Below are 25,500 nucleotides of genomic sequence, written 5' to 3'. Positions count from 1 at the left end.
CTCATTGCATAGATGGCCCATGCTAACTTATATGCTTTGGCTGGAAAGCGAGCTAAAGGATGTGATCGCACCACCGTGTTTTCCGTTGGACCCTACTTGTTTGTTTAATGCATTGCCCCAGCCCCTGAGCCCATCACAACATGAAGGAGGGCACAGGGCTTCAGCTCCAGACCTGAAGGATGTGCCTGCATTTGAGAACCAGCAACATCTCTCTTCCCAGCTGTCTCCCAGCACTGCCCCATGATGTTTTACTGTCTTCTCCAGCAAGAGTGATCAGGGGTGTCCGAGCCCCAGTGCTGCAGGACCCTCAGCTCACTCCGAGTCGCAGTCGCCAGGGCTGCAGCTGAGCCACAGCAGGCCAAATCGCTCGCTGCTGCAGCGTCCACTGCCTTGGCTGCCTTCCTGGCCTGGCTTTGCTGCTTAACACATGTCCTGAGGAAGATGAATGCTGGTTTTGTTAAGCGAATCTTGTGGCAAATGCAAATTAAGTGGCTGCAAATCCAGTGGAGAAGCCAGTTCATTTAGGGCATGGAGCATAACCGGAGGAGGAGAGCATCTGAAACGGGGAGGTGGGAAGCACCAGCCGAAAGGCTTTTGATCCCTGTGGTGTGACAGTGAGGTTCCTCACCCAGGGCTTGCGTTACGAACATTCACACCTGGCCCGTGCTGACCAAGGAGAGAGGCTGGGATGCAAAGCATAGAATTACAAGGGTAAGTACTTATTCATGGGCATGAGGTGTCCCAGCCAAATCAGGGCACCCGAATGTGGTTTTACACGGGGTTCTTATAGCCTTCAAATGGTCAGATACAACACAACTTGACTAATCACTAACAGCCACGCTATCAATTGCTAATCACGGTCAAACTTTGCAAAGCCACTCTATTTCTGCAGCATTCTTGCCACTTGTTTATTGACCCCGGCATCCCTGGAGTTGGTCTTGCTCAAGTTACCGATCTGTGACACCAGACGATGCTGGGAGGGTTTCAAAGACGTGTCAGAAGGGCTGGGACGCTGGCGTTATTGTGGTTGACCGGGGTACCCATTATCCTTCAGGGACAGCTCTGAGCTTCCACAAAGCAAAGTCCTTCTTTCCAGGGCCGGGCTGTCCTTTATTTGTTTTACTTCAGCATGAGCAATACCAGAGTCTCCAGGAAAATTCCACTACCTCATCACATCACAGTGTATAACTAAAATATATATATATATTTTATATATATATATATATATAAAAAATAAAGTTAATACACTTTCATACTATATAGACTGATTGAAATTGATAAGGAAGAGATTTTTCATCACACTTGCCAAGCCAGCGACACACCCAAGTCTCCATCAGAGCCACTGGGCTGCTGCTTCCTTCCGGCAGCGTCCGTGTGCCCCTGCTTGTGACACCTGCCAAGAGGGGCTCGGGCGCGAGCGTTTCGCCCCGCGTGGGGCTGAGGGCAGTGGCAGGCTGTGCGCTTGGAGGCTGCAGATGGAAATCGCTGCTGCGGGCAGCGAGGAGCATGACTCAGCCGCTCGAGCAAACTCGGGGCTTGCCTGGGCTCTGCAGCTTCTCGGCAGGGACCTCTTCCGCAGCCTGATTTGCTGGGAGACTGCCAGCCGCCCTTGCCATCTCCTCCTCTCTGCAGGCAGCTCGCAGGCAGCTCTGCCCTATTCTCCACTCATCGTCTGCGTCTCCAGTGACAAAATGACCCGCCGGAGGAGAGGGACACGGGGCTGAATCCCTGTGACAGGCAAAGAGCAGAGGAGCTGGTGATGCGGTCAGAGGATGCTGCGGGGAAGGTACGGGCAGCCTCGCTGACAGTCGTGCCGATGGAGGGGCTGGGGGGTGGGCATGGTTCACAGGCAGTGTTCAGCGCCTGCGGTCAGGGCTTTGCACCCTTGTCCCAACTGGTGCCGTGACCACCCTGTGCAGCCGAGAGGTGACCCGAGCCCTGGCGTGAGGGTCCTTGTGCTGCCTGCAGTGGGGCAGGCTGCCAGGCCCCTCGGGGGTGCAGCCCCCCCTCCCGCAGTGCTTGCCGAGCCCCGGGGGGGACAGGCAGTGCGCGCTGCGGGAGAAGCTCTGCCCTTTGCCCCGGAGACCTTAAGGACAGGTATTCTGGGTGGTTTACCGGTACGGTTGTTCACCCCTGGGGTGCCCATGGAGGACCCCATGTGAGAGCCCTTCTGCGTGGGTTTAGGAGCTGCTTGTGGCCATGCCCCAAACCCCCACTGGCCTGCCCGCCCTGGGGGGCCAGGAAGAAGAATTGAGGGTGTGTTTGACCTTATTTAGACAGATCTTTCTCAAGCAATTAGATCTGCCGTGGGTTGTGCTGATGCAGAAAGCCAGTCTGCCAAAATCTGGCTCCTAAGGTTGGTGGGGCTGCGTACTTCCCAGAGGGACCCTGCCAGTGAGGCTGACAAAAAGGCTTTTCCTCGCTGCTCCCTGCTTGCAGCAGCACAGAGTCTGGGGGAAGGAGATGTGAAGGAAATACACTGGTAGCCAAAATTTTGCTCTGCCATGCTGTGTCCCCCCAAAGGGCTCTCCACCCTTTGGTGTGATGCCAAGTGTGCCTTGCAGAAAGGCAGCCAAAATCCTCCCTAAACACAGGCCTGCTGACCCCACAGCTTGACCAGTGCTTTACCTGAGTGCTGTGCTTCCTCCATTGCCTAATCACATCTCCCCTGAGAGGACACCATTCTCCTTTGGGCTCCAGTAACACCCAGGAGCTTTTCCATCCTTGCTCTGGCAGCCCTCCAGTCTCAGCAGTTCAGGAGCTCAGCAATGGGGGCTGTGGGCATTGGGGAGGGCTCAGGAGTTTTGCAGTCCCCGCTATGCAGCATGTCTGTGTGCACCTCGGTTTAAGCTCTGGGCTCTCAGGGGACCTTTGCAGGGGGCATGAGACCCCCCGCCTCTACAGAAGAGTGCCCTGTCTCTGCAGCCAGCACGTTGATACAGATTTTCCATGCAGGGCCATGCTTGGGCTGCTCGCACAAGAGACCTGGTTTCTGCTCTCCCTGCTGCCAGAAATATCCCAGCTGCCTGCAGCGGAGAGCAAGGGAGGAGAGCTGCAGGCTGGTGGATGGCCAGGCAGCGGAGCAGGCAGGCCAGCAGCTGTGCTGGCGGGCAGAGTGTGGTGGGGTCAATTTGTGGAGGCTGATGGGCTTCCCCGGGGTAGTGTGGTGCACGCTGAGGCTGGTTCACCACCCACGTGGACCCTGTGTCAGGACCGTGGCGAGGGTCCAGCAGGTTTCCCGTGGACGTCTCTCCACCCAGGAAATGATGGACAGGATGCCCCAGTACTTTAAGCTCATGGGTATCCTTCTTTTCTGCTGCGCTCAGGATGGAGATGTTCTGGACCTCCCAGCCTAGGAACAGGAGAGAGGAGGCCAACTGGGACAAGACACAGCAGCCATGGCTGTGCGTGGCCGGTGCACCAAGGTGCTCCCCTCCGAACTGAACAAGGTGTGCCCTGAGAGAGGAGACGATCCCGCCACGCACCCCAGGAAGATGAGCGACTTTGAGGTGGTCCCCAACCTCCAGCAGAGCAGTAGCAGTGTCTCGAAGACCAGGCGGAAGGCACATTTCCCTACGGGTAGCAATGAAAAGGCAAGTTCAGGAGGTGTTGGAAGAGGGAGTGGTTTGCCACACACAACGGAAGAGCATTAATGAGTTGTCCGGTGACTCATTAATGGGAGCATTAATAACAGATCACTTTAGATTTAGGAACAGACAGAAAAAAACCAAATATCTGAGGTATGTGTCCAGCATTCGTATCTCCTCTCCCTGGAGTACATCTGGCTTTGTCCTTGCAGATAGTGATGGAGCTTTTTTCCTTCACGTCAAAAGAAGCGCCCAGAGATGCTCCAAGCACCGGGGTGTCTGGCCCCTGGTGTAACTTCTGGCCCTTTGCAGAAACCCTGACCCCTTGCTGCTTTTCCTGCTCCTTCAGGAAAATCTCATCTCATGGATTCCTGAAAACATCCGGAAGAAAGAGTGCACCTACTTTGTTGAAAGCTCCCAGACATCAGATTCTGGGTAAGTCAAACAGTCCTTCATTCCCCTCCCCTGCCAGGAAAGCAGAAGGGGTGTTTGGTGACAAAGCTACAGCACCAGAAAATCCCACCTTTCTGTTAAGGAAGCTGGTGTCAAGGGGATTCACAAATTCCTTTTTGAGTGGTTCTTCACGCTGCTGTGTGTCACCACATGGCTGATATCCCGTGTCCCAGTGAGGAACATTTCTGATGCTTTCGCATGCAGTCATTTCCATCCATGTTTCATCCAGAGGAACCCTAATATTTCTGTCCTAAACCTCTGCAGGCAGAAATACCAATTTTTGCTAAATTCTCCCCCAAACAATGCCTTTGCTTCTGCACACATTCTGAGCCGGAGGATGAGCTGGGTGGGAGATGCTTGTGCATGCGGTGTTCTTAATGAGAATGCCAACACCTCCTGCCTGGCCTGAGGCAGGTGGGGCAGCTGGGCTTTGCCTTTTGCATTTAGATTGGTTTTGGCAAAGTTGGTGGTGTGTGTTTCAGGAGGATTGTGTGCGAGTGCGGCTATCTCAGGGAACAGCACCTGGAAGATGCTGCCAAACCTCCCATCTTCCTGGGGAAGGAATGGGACCCCAGCAGGCACATCCAGGAAATGCCAACAGATGCCTTCGGTGATATCCACTTCACGGGCCTGGGACAGAAGATAGGGAAGGTGATCTTTTTTTCCTGTCTGTGGTGCATGGGGAGCCAGTGTTCAGGTCTTGCCATGGCAGATGAAATGCCAGTATCTCCCTCCTGAACGAGAGGAGGTTAGGAAATTGTGGAAATGCCCCAAAGCAGAGGAAGATGGGGTGGGACAGGATCTCTCCTCTCTCCCAGCCCTGCATCCAGTCCCTTTCTGAAACCATAAGACTGATCTTCATGCTCTGAGGGCTATGCTTCAAGGAGTGGCTGTTCCCTGTCCTTGTCCTTAGGTATATAAACTGGGGGGAGTCAGAGGGGAGGGATCGCTGCTTGGGAACTAACTGGGCATCAGTCGGCGGGTGGTGAGCAATTGCATTGTGCATCACTTGTTTTGTATATTTCTTCTGTATGGGGGCAACTGATACTGGTGTGGGTTGGTTCGCTGGTTCAGCTGCAGTGCCTGTTGTGGGGGTTGCAGTGGCCGCAGTGCCTGCTGCCTTGTTGTTAGATCCAGAGACCTTCTCTTCCCCTTGAGAGTACTGAATAGTGTTGAACTCCCCAGTTTATATAGTGGGCATGACATCAGATGGTATAGAATATCCCTTTGGTCAGTTGGGGTCAGCTGTCCTGGCTGTGTCCGTCTCAAATTCTTGTGCCCCTCCAGCCTTCTTGCTGGTTGGGCATGAGAAGCTGAAAAATCCTTGACTTAGTCTAAACACTACTTAGCAACAACTGAAAACATCATTGTGTTATCAACATTCTTCTCATACTGAACCCAAAACATAGCACTAATCGAGCTACTAGGAAGACAATTAACTCTATCCCAGCCGAAACCAGGACAACCCTGTTGGTTTTACCCAAAATGTGTATATGTTCCCTTTTTTGCAGTATGTGCGCGTCTCCTCGGATACCCCTCCACGGGTCATCTACCACCTCATGACACAGCACTGGGGCCTTGATGCACCCAACCTGCTCATCTCAGTCACCGGGGGAGCCAAAAACTTTGTCATGAAGCCAAGGCTGAAGAACATCTTCCGGCAAGGGCTAGTCAAAGTGGCCCAGACCACTGGTAAGAGATGCAGAGGCTCTCCATGTGATTGTAGCAGGAGAGGGACCTGTTATCTGGCCATGCCAGGTTCAGTGAGTTGGGCTGCTGTGGAGATGCTGAGCTGGCCCAGGAGGCCTGTAGGTCCCTGTCTGGACTACCACCACCAAGGATGGACTGTTCCTGCTCAGTCGCTGCAAACAGGCTCACAGGGAGCTGGACTGAGAGATGCAACACTGTGCTGAAGAAGGCATCTCCTCTGCTGCCAGGGCTTGATGTAGTGGGCAGGGAAGATATATTCTGGGGGATGGAGCACCTCCGAGGACCAGGTGTTCCTGCAGCCATATAGGGGGATGTTAGGAGATTGCTGTGAGCAGAGCCTCTCCCTTCTCAAGCCCCTCTCTGACCCCCCAGGGGCCTGGATCATCACAGGGGGGTCCCACACTGGTGTGATGAAACAGGTGGGAGAGGCAGTGCGCGACTTCATCCTGAGCTGCAGCCACAAAGAGAGCGAGATCGTCACCATTGGCATAGCCACCTGGGGGACTGTGTACAACCGGGAGAGCCTCATCTGCCCCATGGTGAGCCAGGCAGAGTTGGAGATGCATTTGCTTTGCCTTTGTCTGGACTGTTGAGGAAGTCCTGCCAAGGACTGTGGTGGGAAAGGGTGCTTCAAGATGTGCCCATGGCTGGCAGCTGTGGTAAAACCCAGCAGCTCCAGAAGGAATGATGGTCCTGGGCTGATGTTTGCTGAGAACCCCTCTACCCTACCCAGTATCTTGTGTAAGTGCTGCGCTTCTCCTGGGAGGACTCTTGTGGGTGTGAGGGCAGGTGGAGCAGAGACAGAGGAGCATGGGGCAAGACTGATGTGAGGACTGCAGGGTGGGCAGGGCCAGCTGTTTGGCCAGACTGTCCCGATGTGCTGGCCTGTTCCTGTCCCACACGCTGGTTGCTTCGGGCATCTGGTGCTCCTCCACAGCCTTGCCAGGCTTTTCCCAGAGCCTCTCCTGCACCTTACAGGGTGGCTTTCCAGCTGAGTACATACTGGATGAGGAGAACCAAGGCAGCCTGTCATGCCTAGACAGCAACCACTCTCACTTCATCCTGGTGGACGATGGGACCCACGGGAGGTATGGGGTGGAAATCCCCCTGAGGACCAGACTGGAGAAGTTCATTTCAGAGCAGACCAAGGTGAAAGGAGGTAATGGCAACACATAGCCAGGCCTGAGGCAGGGGAGGGCACAAGGAGGGATGGGCCATCCATTGGTAAGGAGTGCCCATCCTGGCCTCCGGTGAGAGGGGAGGCTGTGGCTTCCTTGGAGGATCCAGGCAAAGAGTTCAAGTGGGTTGTCATGATAAATGTGGAACCTGGTTCCTCAGTAACATAAATCAAAAAGCCTTTCTCTATCAGCTGCTTGACTTATGGGGTCACTAAAGGGGTCTCCAAACCTTGTGATGCTGAGCTGATCAGGGGGAGTCGTTTCTCCCAAAGGGCCAGGCCTCCAAGGGGGCTTCTCGCTGTGCAAATGATCTTCTATTCTAACATATGCACACACATGCTCCAGCAGCATGATTGCCAGGAGATCGTCTCCCCTCTCTCCTGGAGCCTGGCACGTCAGGGGCACTGCTCCCACTTTGCCTTTCACACCCCACTGCTCAGAGGGGACTACATTCAGCTGCATGGAGGGGTGGCGGTGGGGGGCTGCCCCACAGGGAGGTGACCCTGGGCTCTGCTTCCCCACAGGTGTCGCCATCAAGATCCCCATCGTGTGCGTGGTGCTGGAAGGAGGCCCCGGGACACTCGATGTAAGGAACTCCTCCTGCCCGCTCCCAGCAGAGCTGAGAGGCGGGGGTGGTGGGAGGGGGCAGCTCCTTGCCCAGGGTGCTGCTCTCCGGTTTTGGTGTGAGCATGGTGCCACACTAGCTGAAACGCAGCTGGGCGGGAGTGCTGCGGAGCAGTGGTGTGGGTCTCAGGCTCAGAGAGGGTCTGCTGGCCTCTGGGTGAGATTAGGACCAGCCTCCCCACTCTGTTGCAGACCATCTACAATGCCATCACCAACGGGACTCCCTGTGTGATTGTCGAAGGGTCTGGCCGTGTGGCCGATGTCATCGCACAGGTGGCCAGCCTGCCTGTGCCCAAGATAACCATTGCCTTGATCCAGAAGAAGCTGAGTGTGTTCTTCCACGACACCTATGAGCTCTTCACTGAGGACAAGCTGGTGGAGTGGACCAAGAAGGTGAGCCTCTTGCAGGGAGACAGCTCCTCTCGCTAAGCTGGTGGAGATCAAAGGGGTCCCCAGGGCTCCTTGCCCATCAGCAGCAGCACTCCCAGTGTGACGTTTAAGGGTCATCTTCCACCAACCATCCATCTCCCCCCAGCCATGCTCAGCATTGTCCTGGTGGGCACCCTGAAGGCTGAAGCTCTGCTCCTCCACTGCTTGCTCCCTTTGGGTAGAGAGGTACCATTTGGGACCAACCCCAGCCGGGCTGGGAGACACAGCACAGGGGGTCTGCAGGCAACCCGAGGGGAGCAAGGAATTGCCCCACACAGGATAGAGGGCTGCGGGAAGTGGCAGGGAGGAGGTGCTGCTGCTGATTGCTTGCCCACGGCTCTCCTTGTAGATTCAAGACATAGTGCGGAGCCGGCAGCTCCTGACCATTTTCAGAGAGGGCAAATATGGCCAGCAGGACGTGGATGTGGCCATCCTCCAGGCCCTGTTCAAAGGTGAGGTGTGGGGAGCTGCTTGGGAGGAGGGGGCAAGATGAATGGGATGGGGGGGTCACAAGTCACCTCCTGCAGCTGCCTGACTTATGGTGTCACCAAAGGGGTCCCCAAACCTTGTGATGCTGAGCTGACTGGGGAGAGATGTTTCCCCCAAAGGGCCAGGTCTCCAAGGGGGCTTCCAGGTAGTATCATCTCGCCGTGTAAATGACTCTCTGTTCTAACACATGCACTTTGCATGCAGCATCCCGAAACCAGGACCACTTTGGTCGGGAGAACTGGGACCACCAGCTGAAGTTAGCTGTGGCCTGGAACAGGGTGGACATTGCTCGGAGTGAGATCTTCACGGACGACTATGAGTGGAAGGTAAAGGAGTACCTGTGCTTCTTGTATGGTGAGGCTTACAGCTTGTCAGGTCCCACTTGAAGACTGTGGATATTGAGGGCACTGCTCACCTTGGCTGTGCCTAGGGAGAGTTTTTGAGGGCATTTCTCTTGGACCCTAAACTCCCACCATATTGCCAGGGGCTCTTTATCTGTCCTGTCTTTCAAAACTGCACTCAAAACACCCAAAGCAGAGGTGAGCACACCCTATAATTCATTGCTTGTAAAGGTCCTATTTGGCTTATATTTTTTATAAAGGTGATTGATCGGTATTTTGTTCAAAACCAGTGCCTTTTAAAGACAATCCACCAACCTAGACCCAAAAATATCTCTTGCCAGCTCTGCCCTGTGGTCGCTGCTCTTGCCATGTTGTCAAATGGCAACTTGTCCCTAAACTCCTCTTACCCAGCCTGGTGCTTCCCTGCTCAAACTTTACTACAGAGTGGGGCAGGGAGCAGCACAAGCCAGCTCTGCTGTCCCACGCCTGGTCCTGCTGTCAAGAAGTCAAAGCTGAGCAGGGTTATCTGTCCTTTCTGATAGGGCTGTGGGACTTGGAAGGGATTTTCCTGTTTCGTTGGACACTTTGGGTTCCCTCAGCTCACATACCTTTTGTGGGACTGGGAAGGGCTGGTGGGAACTAGGAACCCCAGAAGGAAGTATTTGATGGTGTGAAAATGCACAGCCCGAGAAAGATCCACGGCTTTGTCAGGAAGGGAGGATGAGGCAGGCACTCAGATTAGCCGATGCAGGCCAGGGCTGTTACAGGTCCTGCAGCTCTGGACAGGTCTGGCTGGTATGAAAAGCTGAGGCTGAAACCAAGCTGTGGCAGAAGCTCAGCAGGTACCTTCCTTCCAGGACATGTACCCCCTTACCCACAGGCCGTGCTTTCACATGTAAAGGTTGCCTTGGAAAGGAAAACCCCACAAAGGCTGAACTGGGTGACCATTGGGAGCAGCCAGTCTCCCCATGGCTGAGATCCAGATGGCAGCACCGTGATCCTTCTTCAGCCGAAGAGTTTTGCACAGGGGACAAACTTGTGAGGTCCTGTTCATTTGTATGGTGCATCCTCATGAGCTGGGGAAAGAGGGTCTACTCTCTACCCTACCCCATCCCTCCTCCAGCAGCCAAGGGAGCAGAGGGCTTCTACTGCCAGAGGAGAGGGCATACTAACCCACAAGTGTGTCTCTGGGGGATGTCCCACAAGTCCCAGTACCTCCCAGCTGCTCTCTCATACCCAGAAACTCCTTGTGTGCTCAGGGATAAAATCTTCCCCCCATCTAAGTGAGGACCATGGTGGGGGCCCTACTCTGGGGCCATGGAGCCCCTCACCTCTGCCTCTGGCCTGCCAGCCCACAGATCTCCACCCCGTGATGGCAGCTGCCCTGATCTCCAACAAGCCAGAGTTTGTGAAGCTGTTCCTGGAGCAGGGAGTGCGTCTCAAGGAGTTTGTCACCTGGGACACCCTGGTTTACCTCTACGACAACATGGCACCATCCTGCCTGTTCCACAGCAAGCTGCAGAAGGTGCTGCTAGAGGAGAGAGAGCACACAGCTGGCTCCAAAATGCCAAGAATCCAACTGCACCATGTCTCCCAGGTGCTGCGGGAGCTGCTGGGCTGCTCCACGCAACCTCTCTACCCCAAGCCCAAGCACACGGAGCGGCCCCGGCTCTCCATCCCCGTCCCGCACATCAAGCTGAATGTACGCATCTCCAGGTTACAGGGTGGCAGGGTTGCATTAGGGAGGGGGACGCTGGCTCTAGAAACCATGCTGGAGGTTGCAGCTAGGTCTCTGTCCTCTTGCCTGCTCAAGAATCCCACTTAAAGTCCCGCCCAAGTCATCTGACCCACATTCAAGGTGCAAATCCCACCCTCCTACACCCATAGCCCCACTTGGCTGCATGACTCTGGTGGGCAGGACCCAGTGGGGTGGGTGCACTGGGCAGGATGGGCACATCCCCAGGTGATCCTGGCCCTAGAGAAAGTGGCATTTCCAGGAGGAGTCCAGTCTTGGTCACCCTGCTGTCTGCAGCAAAGGCCCTTCCATGGGTGGTGGAAGCAGGCACCAAGGGTTCAGGGGTGGCTTTGTGCTGAGAGGCTGTCTGCTTTCTGCAGCCTCTTGGCAGGGGAATGGGTCTGACCATTGCACACCTTGCAGGTTCAGGGGTCAAGTCTCCGGTCCCTCTACAAGCGCTCTGCTGGCCGAGTCACCTTCACCATGGACCCGGTCCGCGACCTGCTTATCTGGGCTGTGGTCCAGAACCGCAAGGAGCTGGCAGAAATCATCTGGGCCCAGGTATCACAGCCCAGAGCTGATGGTCCCAGATGAGAGGCTCAGATGGAACCAAACCTCCCAGCCCCAAGAGGAAAGGTTGAGCCTGCTGGCATTTGGGACAGCAGGCGAGCTGGCCCATGGCAGTGCCCAAGCCTGACCCCCAGCCAAATGGGAGCCAGCTAGTGAGCCTGCGGACACTCGTTGTTCATCCCCAGACACACACCATGATGCCAGATCCCTCCCTTCCCCACCAAAACGTACGCTGTGGGCAGAGGTGATGTGCTGGGCCAGAAGCATGCTCTTCCTTGCAAAGCCTGAGAGAGGGCTCAGCACACAGCAGGCAGGACACAGGTGCATGGCAGCTGGGGTGGAGAAGGCTTCCGCCGATAAACAGCATTCCCAGGGCAAGAGGCAGTGTGGCTGGCAGCATGGTGTGTGCACCATGCAGAGCCGTGGAGTCACACCATCCCGTCACCCAAGGCTTCCCACTGGGAGAGCAGGGGTCTCCCCATATTCCCCATGGCAGTGGGTTACCTGCTGCCCCTGCACCCAGAAGGGAGCACAGCTCAGCCCTTGTCACAGCAAGCTGTCCATCCTGAGCAGCAGTCTGCTTGGGACACCTTCCTTCCCTCCCATAGAAGCCGTGGAGGGCTTGGCAGGGCTGCCAGGACTTGCAGGATAGGGACAGACCCCCACACTCTCTCTGGCCTCTTCTGCTCCAGAGCCAGGACTGCGTGGCAGCTGCACTGGCCTGCAGCAAAATCCTGAAGGAGCTCGCCAAGGAGGAGGAAGACACCGACACCACCGATGCCATGCTGGCCCTGGCCGAGCAGTACGAGCACAAAGCGATTGGTGAGCAGGAGGGGACCAGGAACCCAGAACTGCTCTCATGCCCTGCAGGGCTGGCTAGCTTTGCCCAGGAGGTGTCTGGGGGGTGATGGGTGGGGTGGCCGGTGCCAAACAGGGGTCCCCTCCTCACAGTCAGGGTTGTGGGGCTACGAGGGCTATGCCCAGGTGGTGGTAGGAGCGCAGAGGGTGGCCGCTGCGTGGTGCAATGTCCAGGTCCTGCTGCAAAGAGTGACTCAGCGGGCACCTTGCTGAGCACCAAGCTGGCCCCGGAGCTCAGCCTTGTCCCCCGGGTCCCTGCCCGGCCAGGTGTGTTCACAGACTGCTACCGCAAGGATGAAGAGAGAGCCCAGAAGCTCCTCACCCGTGTCTCTGAGGCCTGGGGGAAAACAACCTGCCTGCAGTTGGCATTGGAGGCAAAGAACATGACTTTTGTGTCCCATGGGGGTGTCCAGGTGGGTTCCCAGCAGAAGTGCTTGGAGGGGGATTGCCCAAGTGAACCCTGCCCCAGATCCAGGGTTCCTTGGCAGCGGTGGGGCTTTGTCCTGCAGCCCTGCTCTGACGGGGGGTGGCTTCTATAACCAGTGCTCCTCTCCCTCCCTCCTCACAGGCCTTTCTAACCAAAGTCTGGTGGGGGAAGATGTGCGTGGACAACGGGCTTTGGCGGGTGATCGTGTGCATGCTGTTCTTCCCACTTCTGTACACCAGCCTCATCACCTTCAGGTACTTCTTGCAGCCAGGGCATGCATGCACCAAGGCTGGCTGGGAGAAGCTGCCGTGGCATCTCCCTGGGCAGCTCAGCCCCGCTTCCACCCTGCTCCCCGCAGGGAGAAGAGGCTGCAGCCTGTGGGCTGCCTGACGCGCCTCCGAGCCTTCTTCACGGCACCTGTCGTCATCTTCCACATGAACATCCTCTCTTACTTCACCTTCCTCCTGCTCTTCGCCTATGTCCTGATGGTTGACTTCCAGCCATTGCCGTCCTGGCGGGAGTACCTCGTCTACTTCTGGCTCTTCTCCCTGGTGTGTGAGGAGACCCGCCAGGTACGGGGCAGGCAGAGCAGAGGCTGGGAGGAGGCAAGGGGAGGGAGAGACACCCCCCTGGGTGCTCCTGGAAGATCCTGCGTAGCTTAAGTTCCCATGCTGCTTCTCATGTCACCATCCATTTGGAGACGTCCCAGCACAAGGGACTGCCAGATCCCCCCCGTCTCTGAGGCCAGAGAATCTCCTTGGCCACATCTGGTCTGGCCCCTGGTATTTGCAAAAAGACTTGCTGTTTTGAGCTGAAAATGTCAGGAGATGGAGGGATCACCTCCTTCCTTGGGCATTTATTCCCAGAAGCATTTCCAGGCTTTGCTTGGCATTTGATTTCTTTCAGCTTTTGCTTCAACATCTCAGTACCTTTCATCACCAGACTAAACAGCCCCACATCTCAGGTATCTCACCCCATGCTCATTCCATGCCCCTACAGAAAACCCCGTAGGCTCAGGTTAACTTTGGGTAAGCAAGAGGGTCCAGTGATAGCCAGCAGGTCTGTGTGGTCCCTCCCATCTACAAGGCACATGAGCTCTTACAAGGCTTTCTCTGAAATGCCAATCCCTCTTCTCTTCCCAACAGCTGTTATATGATCCAGATGGGTTTGGGGTTGTGAAAATGGCTTCCCTGTACTTCAAGGACTTCTGGAATAAGTTGGATATCTGTGCCATCCTAGTCTTTATCACAGGGCTGACTTGCAGGTGAGTTGCACAGCCACTTGCCTGGCAGTGCGCAGGCTCAAGCCACAGCTGTAGGCTACAGAACTAGTGTGAGAATTGTGCAGGTTTTTTAATTGCAATTTCTTCTTCCAAAGGCTAGCGAAGATTTTTGTGGTCATGTGATTAATTCTGACCAATTTGCCTCTGCTTTCAGCTGCTTTTAGGAGAGATTTTTTTCATGCCGCAGCTCTCACCCAGCACTCTGGGGAAGCTCACTAATCTTGCAGAAATGTAATGCTGTGAGATCAGAAAAAAAACCCCACACTGGCAGCACTGAGATGTTTCCTTTCCTCTCTTGTGTGCCCAGGTTGATCCCGTCAACTTTATACCCCGGGCGCATCATACTGTCACTGGCTTTTATCATTTTCTGCCTGCGTCTGATGCACATTTTCACAGTCAGTAAAACGCTGGGGCCCAAGATCATCATTGTGAAGCGCATGGTGAGAGTTCCCCTCCATCCTGCCAGGGTGATCAGCTGGAGCAACCGGACGCCTGCATGGGAGGGATGTGCCACCTGTGTTATACTATCCTGGAGTGGGGTTTGCTCCAGGACACAATTTTGCTTCCCCTCTGTCTTTGCAGATGAAGGATGTCTTCTTCTTCCTCTTCCTGCTAGCAGTGTGGGTGGTGTCCTTTGGGGTTGCCAAGCAGGCCATCCTGATCCACAATGAGGAACGTGTAGAGTGGCTTTTCCGTGGCGTGGTCTACCACTCCTACCTGACCATCTTTGGGCAGATTCCCTCCTACATCGATGGTAAGGGACACTGGCCTGTGACAGCGCGTGGCATGAGCAGGGTGGCTGCTACAAGGCTGAGGGGTACCAAGCTCATGCCGCAGTCTGCCTAGCTCTCGCCATGTTGGCCCATGGAAGTCCTGCACAGGGCTCCTCTCCAAACACAACGTAAGGCCAAGAGGGAGCAAGGACAGGGTGTGGGGATGGAGCCCTGCTCCAGTACATTGGGAGCATTGCCAGCAATGCAAACCCAGGGACTTGCATCTGCCCAAGCAGTCAAGAGAGCACACTAGCAAAGGCACAGGACCATGAGTCGATCCAGCTCAGTGCCACAGCTGCAAAGCTGGTGGCACTGAGCAGAGCACCTAGGATGATGCAGATCGAGGTCAAATCCCTGCCTGGTGCTAAGCTCCCTTGATGCTGGCTGCTTTCAGAGAGCACAGTGTGCTCCCTGAGACACCATGAGGTTTGGCTGCAATGAAGTCCTGCCATGCTTTCTTGCAGGGGTCAACTTCAACATTGACCAGTGCAGCCCCAATGGGACTGACCCCTACAAGCCCAAGTGCCCAGAGACAAATGAGGACAACAAGAAACCCATCTTCCCAGAGTGGCTGACGGTCATCTTACTGTGCCTATACCTGCTCTTCACCAACATCCTCCTCCTCAACCTCCTCATCGCCATGTTCAAGTGAGTTTGATCTGCCCCATGGCCCTGACAGTGAATTGAGCTGGCTTTGCTTACAGGCTTGGCCACAGCCAGGGCACTGCACACTGAGAAAGTGCAAGGAGGGTCCTAGGGCACATGCTGACCAGAGCACAGGGGAGTTTTGGGGGGTTTATAGATATGGTGGAAGTCGCAGATGCAGGCCAGGGCTAATCAGGGATGGGTAGGAGCTGGGGCACCATACAGACATGATGTACCCCCTCATCCCCATGGCATGGCTGACACCTGGGCTCTGCCCCAGCTACACCTTCCAGCAGGTCCAGGAGCACACGGACCAGATCTGGAAGTTCCAGCGGCACGACCTGATTGAGGAGTACCACGGCCGCCCACCTGCACCTCCACCCTTCATCCTCCTGAACCACCTGCAGATCCTGGTCTGGCGAGGCTTGCTCCGCAGGCCGGCCACACGCCACAAGCTGCTCAGTGAGGACCAAAATCTTCCCTCCTGCCCTTTGCCCCCTCCCTGGGGCACGGCACTGTGCACCGAGGCACGAGGCACGATGGGCTGCGGTACCAGGTTTTGGAATGCCCGGAGGTCTGACAGCACTGCTGTCCCCTTTCTCTGGCAGAAGAGAAGCTGGAGAAGAACGAAGAAGCTGCCCTCCTCTCCTGGGAGATGTACCTGAAGGAGAACTACCTGCAGCACCAGCAGTGCCAGGAGAAGCAGAACATGGAACAGAAGATCCGAGACATTGCACAGAGGTACCAGCACTCCTGAGATAGGGACATCCTTCTGTCCTCCAGTGTCCTGGGCAGGAAAGAGTTGGGATTAGTGCAGGAGTGGCTGCTGAGGGGTTTCCTTTCTGCACTGTCCCTCCAGGGTTGACATGCTGGCAGAGCTGCTGGACTTGGACCGGCTGAAGAGAACAGGGCTGGTGGAACAGAAACTGGTCTCTCTGGAAGACCAGGTGAGGCAAAAGCTGAGCAACTACCTAAGAAAGGGGGAGTTTTCCAAGGGCTGAGTCAACTGAACTAGAACACAAGAGAAAGTCCCTCTGAATCAATCCCCCTTCAAACAGTGTGAGTTTCCTTGCCAAAACAATAGTATCTGAGAGGAAAAGGTTATGGGAAATGTTCTGTTTGACTCCAAAGTGAACAAGATGAAGGCAGTAAGTGGTGGAATGAGCCCCTGCCTCCACTGGTCACCCAAGCAGTTAGATCTGACCCAGCTCGTCTCCTCGGCCCAAGAGGACCCTCCAGACCTTCTGGAGATGGGCAACTCTCCAACCCCCTCCTGTGAAGCTGTTCCACACTCTGCACGAGCAGTGGGGTGCCTGGGGAGCAGGACCAGGCCCTGACATCTCCTCTCTGAGACAGCCGCAGCACAGCTGCTGTTTCCACTTCCATTTCTACCTGCTTTGAAAAAATGTTGCCACAGAGGTGGTTTTCCAAGCCGAGCATCAGGGCACAGCAAGGATTGCTGCTGCCCTGGGGAGATGAGCAGCCAGGAGCCAAGGGCAGCAGTGCCTCCTGCCAGGGCTGTACCCTGCAGTACTCGGGCGAGGGAGCCTGGAGGGGCAAGCTGGGGTCCAGGGGGCTGACCCTCTCTTCTCCCATGCAGGTGCATCAGAGCACCCAGGCCCTGAGGTGGATAATGCAGGCGCTGCAGGGCAATGGCTTCGGCTCAGGCGAGGACCTGCCGCCCATCGGTAAGTGGAGCCCGTCTCCACCCCAGCAGCACCGGGGAAGCCCAGGACCCCACGCTGGTGCCAGCAGGCTGCAGACCAGGGCTGAGCAGCCCCTCACACCCCTCTGTTAAGCAGTAAGGCAGAGGCAGAGGTTCTTTGGGCCCAGGGAGGTTTGGGGGCTCTGTGAGGCTGTCCAGTCCCTCCTGCAGCCATTCCCACCCTCCACACCAGAGCCTGCAGCCCATGGCTGAGGCTTTCCATGGCAGCATCCCCAGGGGAGCTCCTCTGGGGCCTTCCAGAAGGGATGCCGGGGGCCAGGTCCCCAGGGTACAGCAGCATCCCCATGGAGAGACCCAGCCAGCCCCCCCAGCAGAGCCGTGGTCCGCAGCACTGGACTCAGCACCCTGCTTTGTGGGGCCTCGCTGTCTACGTCTGCCTTGCAGGCTCCAGCAAAGCCTCAGAGATGAAGGAGGTTGACCTGGAGGGGAAAGCCGAGGAGAGCCAGCCCCTATACCACGTGCTTGCCCGAAACCTCCTGTACCCAGGGTCTCACACCCACCGCTTCCCTGTGCCAGATGAGAAGGTGCCCTGGGAGGTAGGAGCTGTGACCCTGGGTGGTGGGGCTGGGAGCAGGGGCCATGGGGCAGATCCCAATGGTGGTAGGAAGAGGAACAAACCCATCATCACACCTGTGTTGCACTTGGGAGCTCCTGTTCTTCCCAGCCCTGGGACAAGTGGCTTCCTGGAGCAGCAGCTCCAAGGCCTTCCCAGGGAAAGGGAAAGGTGAATGGGCATCATTCCTGCTTGGCTCTGCAGTGCTAGGGATGCCTGGGGCTGCTTGGTGGGGAAACAGAAGGTACAACCACCTGCCTCCGCGTTTTCTGAATCAGGGCTGGCTCAGGGTCAGGGACAGGATCTGGCATTGGCTTCCACAGGGGCATGAGTGAGAGGCACCGACCCTCTAGCCGAGAGCCTAAGCTCAGCCCCCGAGCAGGGCCCGGAGCCCTACATGCCTCGGGGAGTGATGCCACAAGCTAGGCAGGGAAAGGGATTGGGGCAGAAAGTATCCCCGGGGGTCCCATTCCCTGCCTGCCGCCAGAGCACGGATGTAAGGGGGGCCTGACGCGGCCACATGCTCTGCAGGTGGACTTCCCACTCTACGACCCTCCTGTCTACTCAGCTGACCACAAGGACATGGCTGTGCAGGACCCGTTCAGCCCGTGAGTGTCCCCCTGAGGCTCCTCGCTCCTCTGCCCCTTCCCCTGGGTGGCACAGCCAGCCCTCCCTGCCGGGCTGCCTCCTGCCCCCCAGCTCTTTGGAGTCTCTCCTGAAGATCAACTACAACACCATGGACGGGCTGATTGACCGGCAGAGCTTCCATGGGCTCTACGCCGTGCAGGATGGGCTGCCGCTGTGAGTACATCTGCCATGGGGGCAGATGGGCTTGGTGGGAGCTGGGGTGCCCATCTGTAGGCAAAGCACCAGGGAGATGGAGAATCCAGGGGGGGCTGGGTGCATCCATCCCCTTCCCACTTCCCTATGGCTAATGGTGGGGCAGGGATAATGGCATGCATCTTCCTCAGGGCTGTCCACCCTCTCCAAGAAACCCAGAATCCCAGAAGAGGTGCAGTGCAGTCGTGGGAAATTTGGGGATGCGGTTATAGGGCTTTGATCAGCGTGACGGGGTGCGCAGTGGGACCCTGGCACTATCCCAGCCTGCTCACTCTCTCCCTGCTAGGAACCCCATGGGAAGGACAGGGCTGCGAGGACGCGGGAGGCTGCGCTGCTTTGGGCCCAACCATGCCTTGCACCCCGTTGTGACCCGGTAAGCACATGGGGACAAGGAGGTGTCCTGCTCCAGGATGGGGCTAGGGAGGTGGAATGGAAAAGGGGGCACGAAGCCATCTCAGAGACACTGGCACCTGTCAAAGCCCACTGCTGCCCCTTCAACGTGGGAACCTGTGCCAGTGTGCTGGGCAGGGGGGAGCTGAGTCCTGCCTGCAGCATAACAGGGGCCTCTCTCACAGCTGGAGGCGGAATTTGGATGGGTCCATCATAAGAAAGAGCCTGAAGAAGATGCTGGAAGTCCTAGTGGCCCAGTACCCACTGTCGGATGTCTGGGCTCTGCCTGGGGTAAGAGCTGGTGTAAACCAGCTGGCACAGAAGGGTCTGGGGAGATGGGGACCAGCTGGTGGCTGAATGCCCTGCAGAAAAGGGAGAAACACAGATGGGTGTCACAGCCTTGTCCAAGGAGGTACCTCTGCCCCTCCCACAGAGCATCTGCATGCAGGGCTGTGCTGCCAGGAGTGCTGGACAGGCGGTGGTCCCATTACATACCCCCACCCACCCTGACCCACTGACTCCTGCTTCTCCCTCCTCCTCCTCCATGGCTTCAGTTCTCACATGTCCTTTGACAGAGAGGTCCGGGGGTTGAATCAGGCAAACTCAGACATCTGCTTGGGCACAGCTGAGGACTTCTGGCAGGAGAGGGAGGGAAGGAGGCACCACCACTGCTTGCTCCCCCCACCAGAGCTTGTGGCATCTTCTGCAGTGGTGGCAACTGCCCGATGGCCAAGCTGGTGGCAGTGAGGGAGGCTGGGCTGGGCTGATGGCAGGCCCCACGCCTGACATCTGCTTTGGCACAGGGGTCACTGGAGCCAGGTGAGACACTGCCACTGAAGCTCAAGTGGATCCTGCGCCGGGAGTTCTGGTCCCAGTTCCAGAACTTGCTGAAACAAGGCACCGAGGTGGGGTGTCCCCGTGGTACAGGGGCACATGGGTGTTACAGCTGTATGGGGGCATGCAGGCATCACCCTGGCACAGGGGCACACAGGTGTCATGGCAGTAGAGGCACATGGGGGCATTGCCACAGTACGGGGACATGTGGACATCATGGTGGCACAGGGGCATGTGGGTGTACCCAGGGTACAGGGGCAGGGTGCATCACACCTTGGCCACTGCTCCCACTGGGAAGGAATGGCTGGGGGAGGTGGAGGCATGCCATAATGGCCTTGTACCATTCAGGGGGCTGGGAGGCAGCCCAGGGACCCAAGGGGTGGGCCGCACACACCGGTGTCCGTGCCTGCTGTGATCGCTCTCCACAGCTCCAGCTGAAGTGGTAACAGGGTGCTGGTCTCCAGCAGGGCAGAGGAGCTGTGGGGTGATGCCTCCCCACCCCCGGGGCCTCTCAGTGCCCTCAGATTGGTGGTGAGGGCTCTGCTAATGTGGCATTCCTTCACCATGCACAGATACACAAGGGGTACCTTGACGACCCCCGCAACACAGATAACGCCTGGGTTGAGACGGTTGCTGTCAGCGTGCACTTTGACAACCAGAACGATGTGGAGATGAAGCGGCTGAATTCGGTATGGGTTTCTCACCTTTGTGGTTCCCTGACCTGGCTCTCAGCAGGCATGGGGCAGGGGACCCAGAGCTCCAGACCCAGAACTCGCCCTCGTCAGGAGTGGGCTTCTCCAGCTGCATGCACTGGAGGAAGAACATGGGGATGAACACAGGGTGGCACTGCAACGGGGGCCCCAAAACGAAAGGGCAGGAGGCTGGGGACTAGAAGTACTGTTGAGCATGGCTGGCATGGCCCCTTGCCAGCAGTGCGTACGTGATGTCTCTGGTCCCCTTCCAGTTCCTTCAGGGCTGCGACCCGGAGCTGTGCATCCGCTGGCAGGTGCTGGACAAGAGGATCCCCCTGCACGCCAATCACAAGGAGCTCCTGCACAAGGTCTCAACCCTCCTCAGCGCCTACTACTGAGTCCTCAAGCACAGGCCAGGGCTCCTGTTGCCCCAAACCAGGTTCTGGTTGGGACCTGCAGCTCTACCCCAGCTCACCTGTGAGACCATGGGCAGCCGCTGGACACTAGGTACTTTGGTTGCCTCCGTGGATGGACATTGCAGGTCTCTGGGAGGAAAATGGTCCCCTCCCCACCAGCCGGGGGCAAGGGGCTGCCTGGGCAGTGCCTACACAGCATCCCGGTCACCCGAGCCACCAAGCTCAGCCCAGCTTGTGTCTTGGTGCTTCCACATCAGCCACAGCACTAGCCCAGGGCTTGGGCCAAGCAGAACCACGGGACTGTTCCTGCAAGGTGTTCCTTCTCTCAGCTCCCACCTGCTCTTTACTTCAGTGTGGGCACTGGGGACTTGCCAGCCTCAGCTACCCCTCCACCCAGGATATCCATCAGGCATCTCTGCTCCCCTGCTCCTGCTCTGAGCCCTGGCAGCCCCACTGCCACAGCTCCTGGAGGATTGCTCTGGAGAAGGCCTGGGGTCTTTTGCACCTAAAGGCCCCGACTGCCCTGCAAGTCACTCCTGTGGCAGCTGTCCCCATATCTCTGTTGTCTCAGACCCAACAACATGGTCCTGAGCTGTGATCCAGCACTTCTGAAGGTGTGAGCAGCTCTTGGCTTATATACGTATGGTTTCATAGCTCTGCACAAGTCTGCCCCCCACATCCCATACCGTTCTGTGATCCTGAGTGTGTATGCTGAGCACCATCTTATAGCTGAACTTCTTCCCTCTGTCTGAGCCAAGGCACCAGCTAAATGTTGCCTGCCTACCCCTGTCCCCTTGTGCACATGGATGGAAAGGAGGGGACAGCTTGCTGGGACCCAGGTGATCCATGTTCTGTGGTCCTTTGGGCAGGTAGGGACAGGAGAGAGGACATCAGTGTGTCCATTCCAGACATCTCTGTTCTTAAGGGGTCCTTCACTCACCTTTTCTGTTGCCTGCCATGGGGAGAACACAGTTCCCCCACCCTCTCCCGATGGATCAGACACTGGCCAGCCAGGGCGGTTCTTCCCACAGCGGTGGCCACCACAGCACAACTGCAGTTTCACCAATGATGCCCTGGGGCTTGGTGAGGGTGCAGTCAGAGTGGCAATGTAGTCAACCCAGCTCAATAAACCGTGTATTAAATGACTAAAAGGCTGGTGGTCTGTTACGGCTGTTTAACCAGGGGCCATTCCTGGAGGCAATGCTTGGAGCCCACTTCCAGGACAAGCCCAGTTTGAGCGTTCCCACCCCCAATCTTGTTGCACGAACTCACTTTGCTTGCAGACTCACTGCCCCCCCCCCCAACGCTGGCTGCAGAGATGACTTGACATGTTTGGAGTCAATGTGAGGAGGTGCTGGAAAGCAAGCTGTGTGCCAAGGCAGTGGCACACTACCTTCTCCCATTGCTCTTGGCCTGCTCGATGACCGCTTGTGGTCTTCCATCACCATGCTCAGCCGAGAGCCAGCGCAGGCGCAGGGAGGGCCAGGCTGGGGGCACAGCTGGGGAGGGAAGAGGCAATCCTGCCTTACAACGGCTGAGAAAGCTTTGCAGCCCCGAACCGACGAGCAGCAACCACAGCCTAAGGAGAATTGCTGAAACCTAATTAGCATCACTCAATTACAGCACAAAAGGGCTCCAAGCAGCCGCTCGCCCACAGCACCCGTGGCTGTGCTGCCTGGGTGGCCCCACCGCCCCGGTCCAGCAGTCTCCTTGTCACAGGGCACCCCCCGATCCCCCCCCCGATCCCGTCTCCCCCGCACCGCCCCTGCACCGCCCGGTGCCGCCGAGGCGGGGACCGCCCGTCCCGGGGGCCCCGGCGGGAGCAGCCGCAGCAACAGGTCGGGTCAGAGCCGCAGCCGGAGCCGGAGCCGGAGCCGGAGCCGGAGCCGGAGCTGGAGCCGGTAAGGGACCCCCGGGACTCCAGGAGGCGGGGCGGGGGGGGGAGGACTGTTCTGCTGCGCGGAGCCCAGTGGGGGCCCGGCTCCCCAAACCCCTCGCCCGGGCAGGTCCGGCTCCCCGGTCCCCGGCCCGGGCGTGAGAGCGGGTCGGGGCTGGGCAGCACCCACCCCCGTTCCGCAGGCGCACGGCGGGGGCCGGCTGGGGCGGCTGCGGCCCCTCAGAGCCCTGCCAGGGCCGGGAGCAGGCTCGGGCAGGCGGTGGGAACCGGCACCGCGAAGCGCATCTTCGCTTCCCCCGGAGAGACTGGGTTGGCAGACCCCGGGACCATTTGCAGGGCCAGAGAGATTCCCCGGCAGCGTGATTTAACCTCCCCTGGAAAAGTCCACTGCACAGTCCCACACCCCTGAGGAGGTCCGCTGGCAGCATCCCCCAAGTATGAGCATCCCCCGGGTGGTACTCTGAGGTTGCTCATAACTGAGAGATGCTGGTACTTAAGGGATGCTGTTACCAGGGGGATGCCATTATCAGAAGGATGCTGGTACCAGAGGGATAATGACGCGGTGCCCAGCTGGCACCATGGATAATTTCATTCCCGGGTGAAAGGCTCCCTGGGCCTGCCAGGGTCCCACCCCCGAACTTCCCCCACCCCCCACCCCACCCCATGGGGATCTCTTCCCCTCCCAGCCTGACCAAGGCAGCAGGAGAGGCGTGAGTAGCACCAAAGGGCAGAGGAAAGAAGACCCACCTGCTTCACCTCCTGCCTCATCCCCAGCAGGGCTGGGGTGGCCCTTGGGGTTCCTAGATCATCCCCTTTACTGTGATAGTCAGTGGCTCCTCTCTTAAGCTCCAGCTCCCGGAGTCAGGCTGTTAAACCATACACTTTGTTTACTTTAAAAAACGAAGTCACCTCCAAACCCGAGCTTTGGCAAAACCCTTGGAAACGTGACTTGTACCAGCTCATGGACCAGATGGGGAAAGCAAAAGAACTCCACATCTTGTTATTTAAAAACCCGGTGGTGATTAAGCCAGTCTGATGATCTGGGGAGTCTGACTCATCTTTTTTTTTTAACACTTGGGGTCGGTGAGATAGGAATTTACTGCTGCTGTTCTCCAGCAGCAAATCACCGCATCCCATGTGGAAACTGGCAGCAGGCTGGGGCAGAGGCTCGCAGGCCCCATGCCAGTCTTGACACCCCCATCCTGCAGCACCCTTTGCCTGCCTGGGCGGTCTGTGCTGAGATGGGGGGCAGGGAAGGTTTAATCTCTGCATCTCTATGTCCAGGGATAATTAATCTTAAGCCAAATTAAGCTGTCCTGGAAAAGATGGTAGCCAGTATCATTCTGCCCTTGTTTTCTGGGCTCCTGAGCCCAGCCTCTCACTGCTTTGCCAGGGCACATTACACATGAGACGTAAGTGGTGTTCCAGGAAATAATGCCGTGTCATATCCCCTCCACCCACCGCTTTCGTCCAGCAATGGGAGAGGCTTTGCAGGATCGCAGAGGAGCCGCCCTGCTGCCCAGGAGCTGCTGCAGCCTCCGGGGAATCACCAGCAGCCATGCCGAGCTGGCTGGGTGCAAGATGACCCTCACACCCACGCCGGCAACCAGCGTCGCCCAAGCTTTCTTTTGTCTCTTGCTGTGCGTCCCCTGGGGCAGCTCCTGCCCCCCAAGCTGCCAATGCACAGAGCGAGCAGGGGCAAAGGCCGTCCTCTGCAGCTCTCGGCACTTGGAGGAGATCCCCAAGGACATCCCCAAAGACGCAGTGTTCCTCAAGCTAGACGCCAACAGCATCACCAGGATCCCTAGCAATGCCTTCAGGCACCTCTCCCACCTGGAGGAACTCGATCTCTCCAGGAACGCCATTGAGAAGATCGACAGGGCGGCTTTCAAAGGGGTGGCTGCTGGGCTGCGTACCCTCGACCTCTCCAGCAACCGCATCCGCAGCATTCCCAAGGAGGCCTTGCTGGCACTTAATGCGAAGCTCCGGCTGGCCAACAACCCCTGGCACTGCGAGTGTGCCTTGCAGGAGGTGCTGTGGGAGGCACGGCTGGACCCTGACTCCGTCCAGGACATCACCTGCCACACGGCCCCACGCGAGGAGTATGTGGGCAAACCGCTGCTCCAGGTTCTGGATGCCGGCGTCAACTTCTGCAGCGTGCGTCAGAGGACCACGGATGTGGCCATGTTCATCACCATGTTCGGCTGGTTCGCCATGGTCATCGTCTATGTGATCTGCTATGTCCGGCACAATCGAGAGGACACCTGCAAGCATGTGGATTACCTCAAGTCACTGCCGAGCACCCAGGGCCACGCAGAGACCACCAGCACTGCCCTGTAGCGCAGGATTGGGGTGCCCTGTTCCCAGCTTCTTTGCAGGGAGCCAGTGGCAACCTGGTGGGCTTCTAAGCTTCTCTATGGGATTTTCCAGTGCTTGCTCCAGTCCTGCAAATGAGTGCCACTGACTTCGCCCCTCCCCAGCGATGCTGGACTGAGCGTGAGCAAATGACATGGGGTAGGGATGCTTGGGGACACCCCATGCAGACCTGTCAATGGAGCCCAGGTTCCCAGGGAGGAACACCCCCCACACAGACCCCTTCTCCCCTGCCAGAGTTGGGCTCGCAGGGAAAGCAGCCCCAGCCACATGCTTGCAATCCATGTGGTTTAAAGAGAACAAGTCCCTGGGGGGGAGACAGACTGGGGGAGGGGGCTTTCATAGGGCCTAGAGGTCCCTGGAGCCTGGGGTGCAGAAGGATGGGTCACTCTGTGCAGTGGGGTGACCCTGTCCTGGCTCCAGTGAGGGACTGGCCTTGCAGAGAGCAGGACGTCAGCCCCCAGCTCCCAAGCAGCATCTCAGCAGCCTCTGCCTGCCACCAGCAACCCAGGGGTGAGCTCCCAAACCTTTGATTTCTCAATAAAGCCTGCACATAGGAAAAGCCCTCAGGGTTTGTGCTGCACTGGGAGCCAGGTGTCCGGGGAGGGTGGTGGCGCTCGAGGGGGTTGCACTTGTCCTAATTCAATCTCTCCCACAATAGACAAGCCTAAATTCAAT

At 57.4% G+C, this 25,500-nt stretch overlaps 2 protein-coding genes across 2 annotated transcripts; both read left to right on the top strand.

The window, feature by feature from the left end:
• Nucleotides 1-1,450: 1,450 nt before the first annotated feature.
• TRPM2 (transient receptor potential cation channel subfamily M member 2) lies at nt 1,451-21,703 on the top strand. The gene is made up of 33 exons (XM_069791723.1): nt 1,451-1,786; nt 3,327-3,593; nt 3,937-4,022; nt 4,523-4,691; nt 5,552-5,732; nt 6,123-6,289; nt 6,729-6,909; nt 7,453-7,514; nt 7,745-7,945; nt 8,331-8,433; nt 8,675-8,796; nt 10,163-10,513; nt 10,970-11,107; nt 11,809-11,938; nt 12,242-12,387; nt 12,543-12,655; nt 12,760-12,973; nt 13,547-13,665; nt 13,991-14,123; nt 14,266-14,437; nt 14,921-15,104; nt 15,382-15,563; nt 15,710-15,842; nt 15,961-16,048; nt 16,702-16,789; nt 17,212-17,363; nt 17,912-17,988; nt 18,080-18,181; nt 18,507-18,593; nt 18,796-18,901; nt 19,414-19,515; nt 20,017-20,133; nt 20,409-21,703. Exons 2-33 carry the CDS (start codon nt 3,399-3,401, stop codon nt 20,532-20,534), a joined length of 4,527 nt encoding a protein of 1,508 aa, XP_069647824.1. The 5' UTR covers nt 1,451-1,786; nt 3,327-3,398; the 3' UTR covers nt 20,535-21,703.
• Nucleotides 21,704-22,082: 379 nt separating this feature from the next.
• Nucleotides 22,083-25,384, top strand: LOC104324225 (leucine-rich repeat-containing protein 3). Its single transcript, XM_069791720.1, has 2 exons — nt 22,083-22,453; nt 23,924-25,384. Exon 2 carries the CDS (start codon nt 23,926-23,928, stop codon nt 24,787-24,789), a length of 864 nt encoding a protein of 287 aa, XP_069647821.1. The 5' UTR covers nt 22,083-22,453; nt 23,924-23,925; the 3' UTR covers nt 24,790-25,384.
• The last annotated feature ends 116 nt before the right edge of the window (nt 25,385-25,500 follow it).

The sequence above is a fragment of the Haliaeetus albicilla genome, chromosome 9 (genome assembly GCF_947461875.1).
Source record: "Haliaeetus albicilla chromosome 9, bHalAlb1.1, whole genome shotgun sequence".
Lineage (NCBI taxonomy): Eukaryota > Metazoa > Chordata > Aves > Accipitriformes > Accipitridae > Haliaeetus > Haliaeetus albicilla.
Note: the sequence above shows the minus strand (reverse complement) of the source record. Positions and strands in the feature narration are given on the sequence as shown.

Coding starts and splice junctions, on each gene's coding strand:
- TRPM2 (XM_069791723.1), top strand. CDS start 3,399: ATGGCTGTGCGTGGCCGGTGCACCAAGGTGCTCCCCTCCGAACTGAAC. Junction 11,108..11,808: donor CAGAAATCATCTGGGCCCAG/GTATCACAGCCC, acceptor CTTCTGCTCCAG/AGCCAGGACTGCGTGGCAGC. Junction 15,105..15,381: donor CTCCTCATCGCCATGTTCAA/GTGAGTTTGATC, acceptor GCTCTGCCCCAG/CTACACCTTCCAGCAGGTCC.
- LOC104324225 (XM_069791720.1), top strand. CDS start 23,926: ATGGGAGAGGCTTTGCAGGATCGCAGAGGAGCCGCCCTGCTGCCCAGG.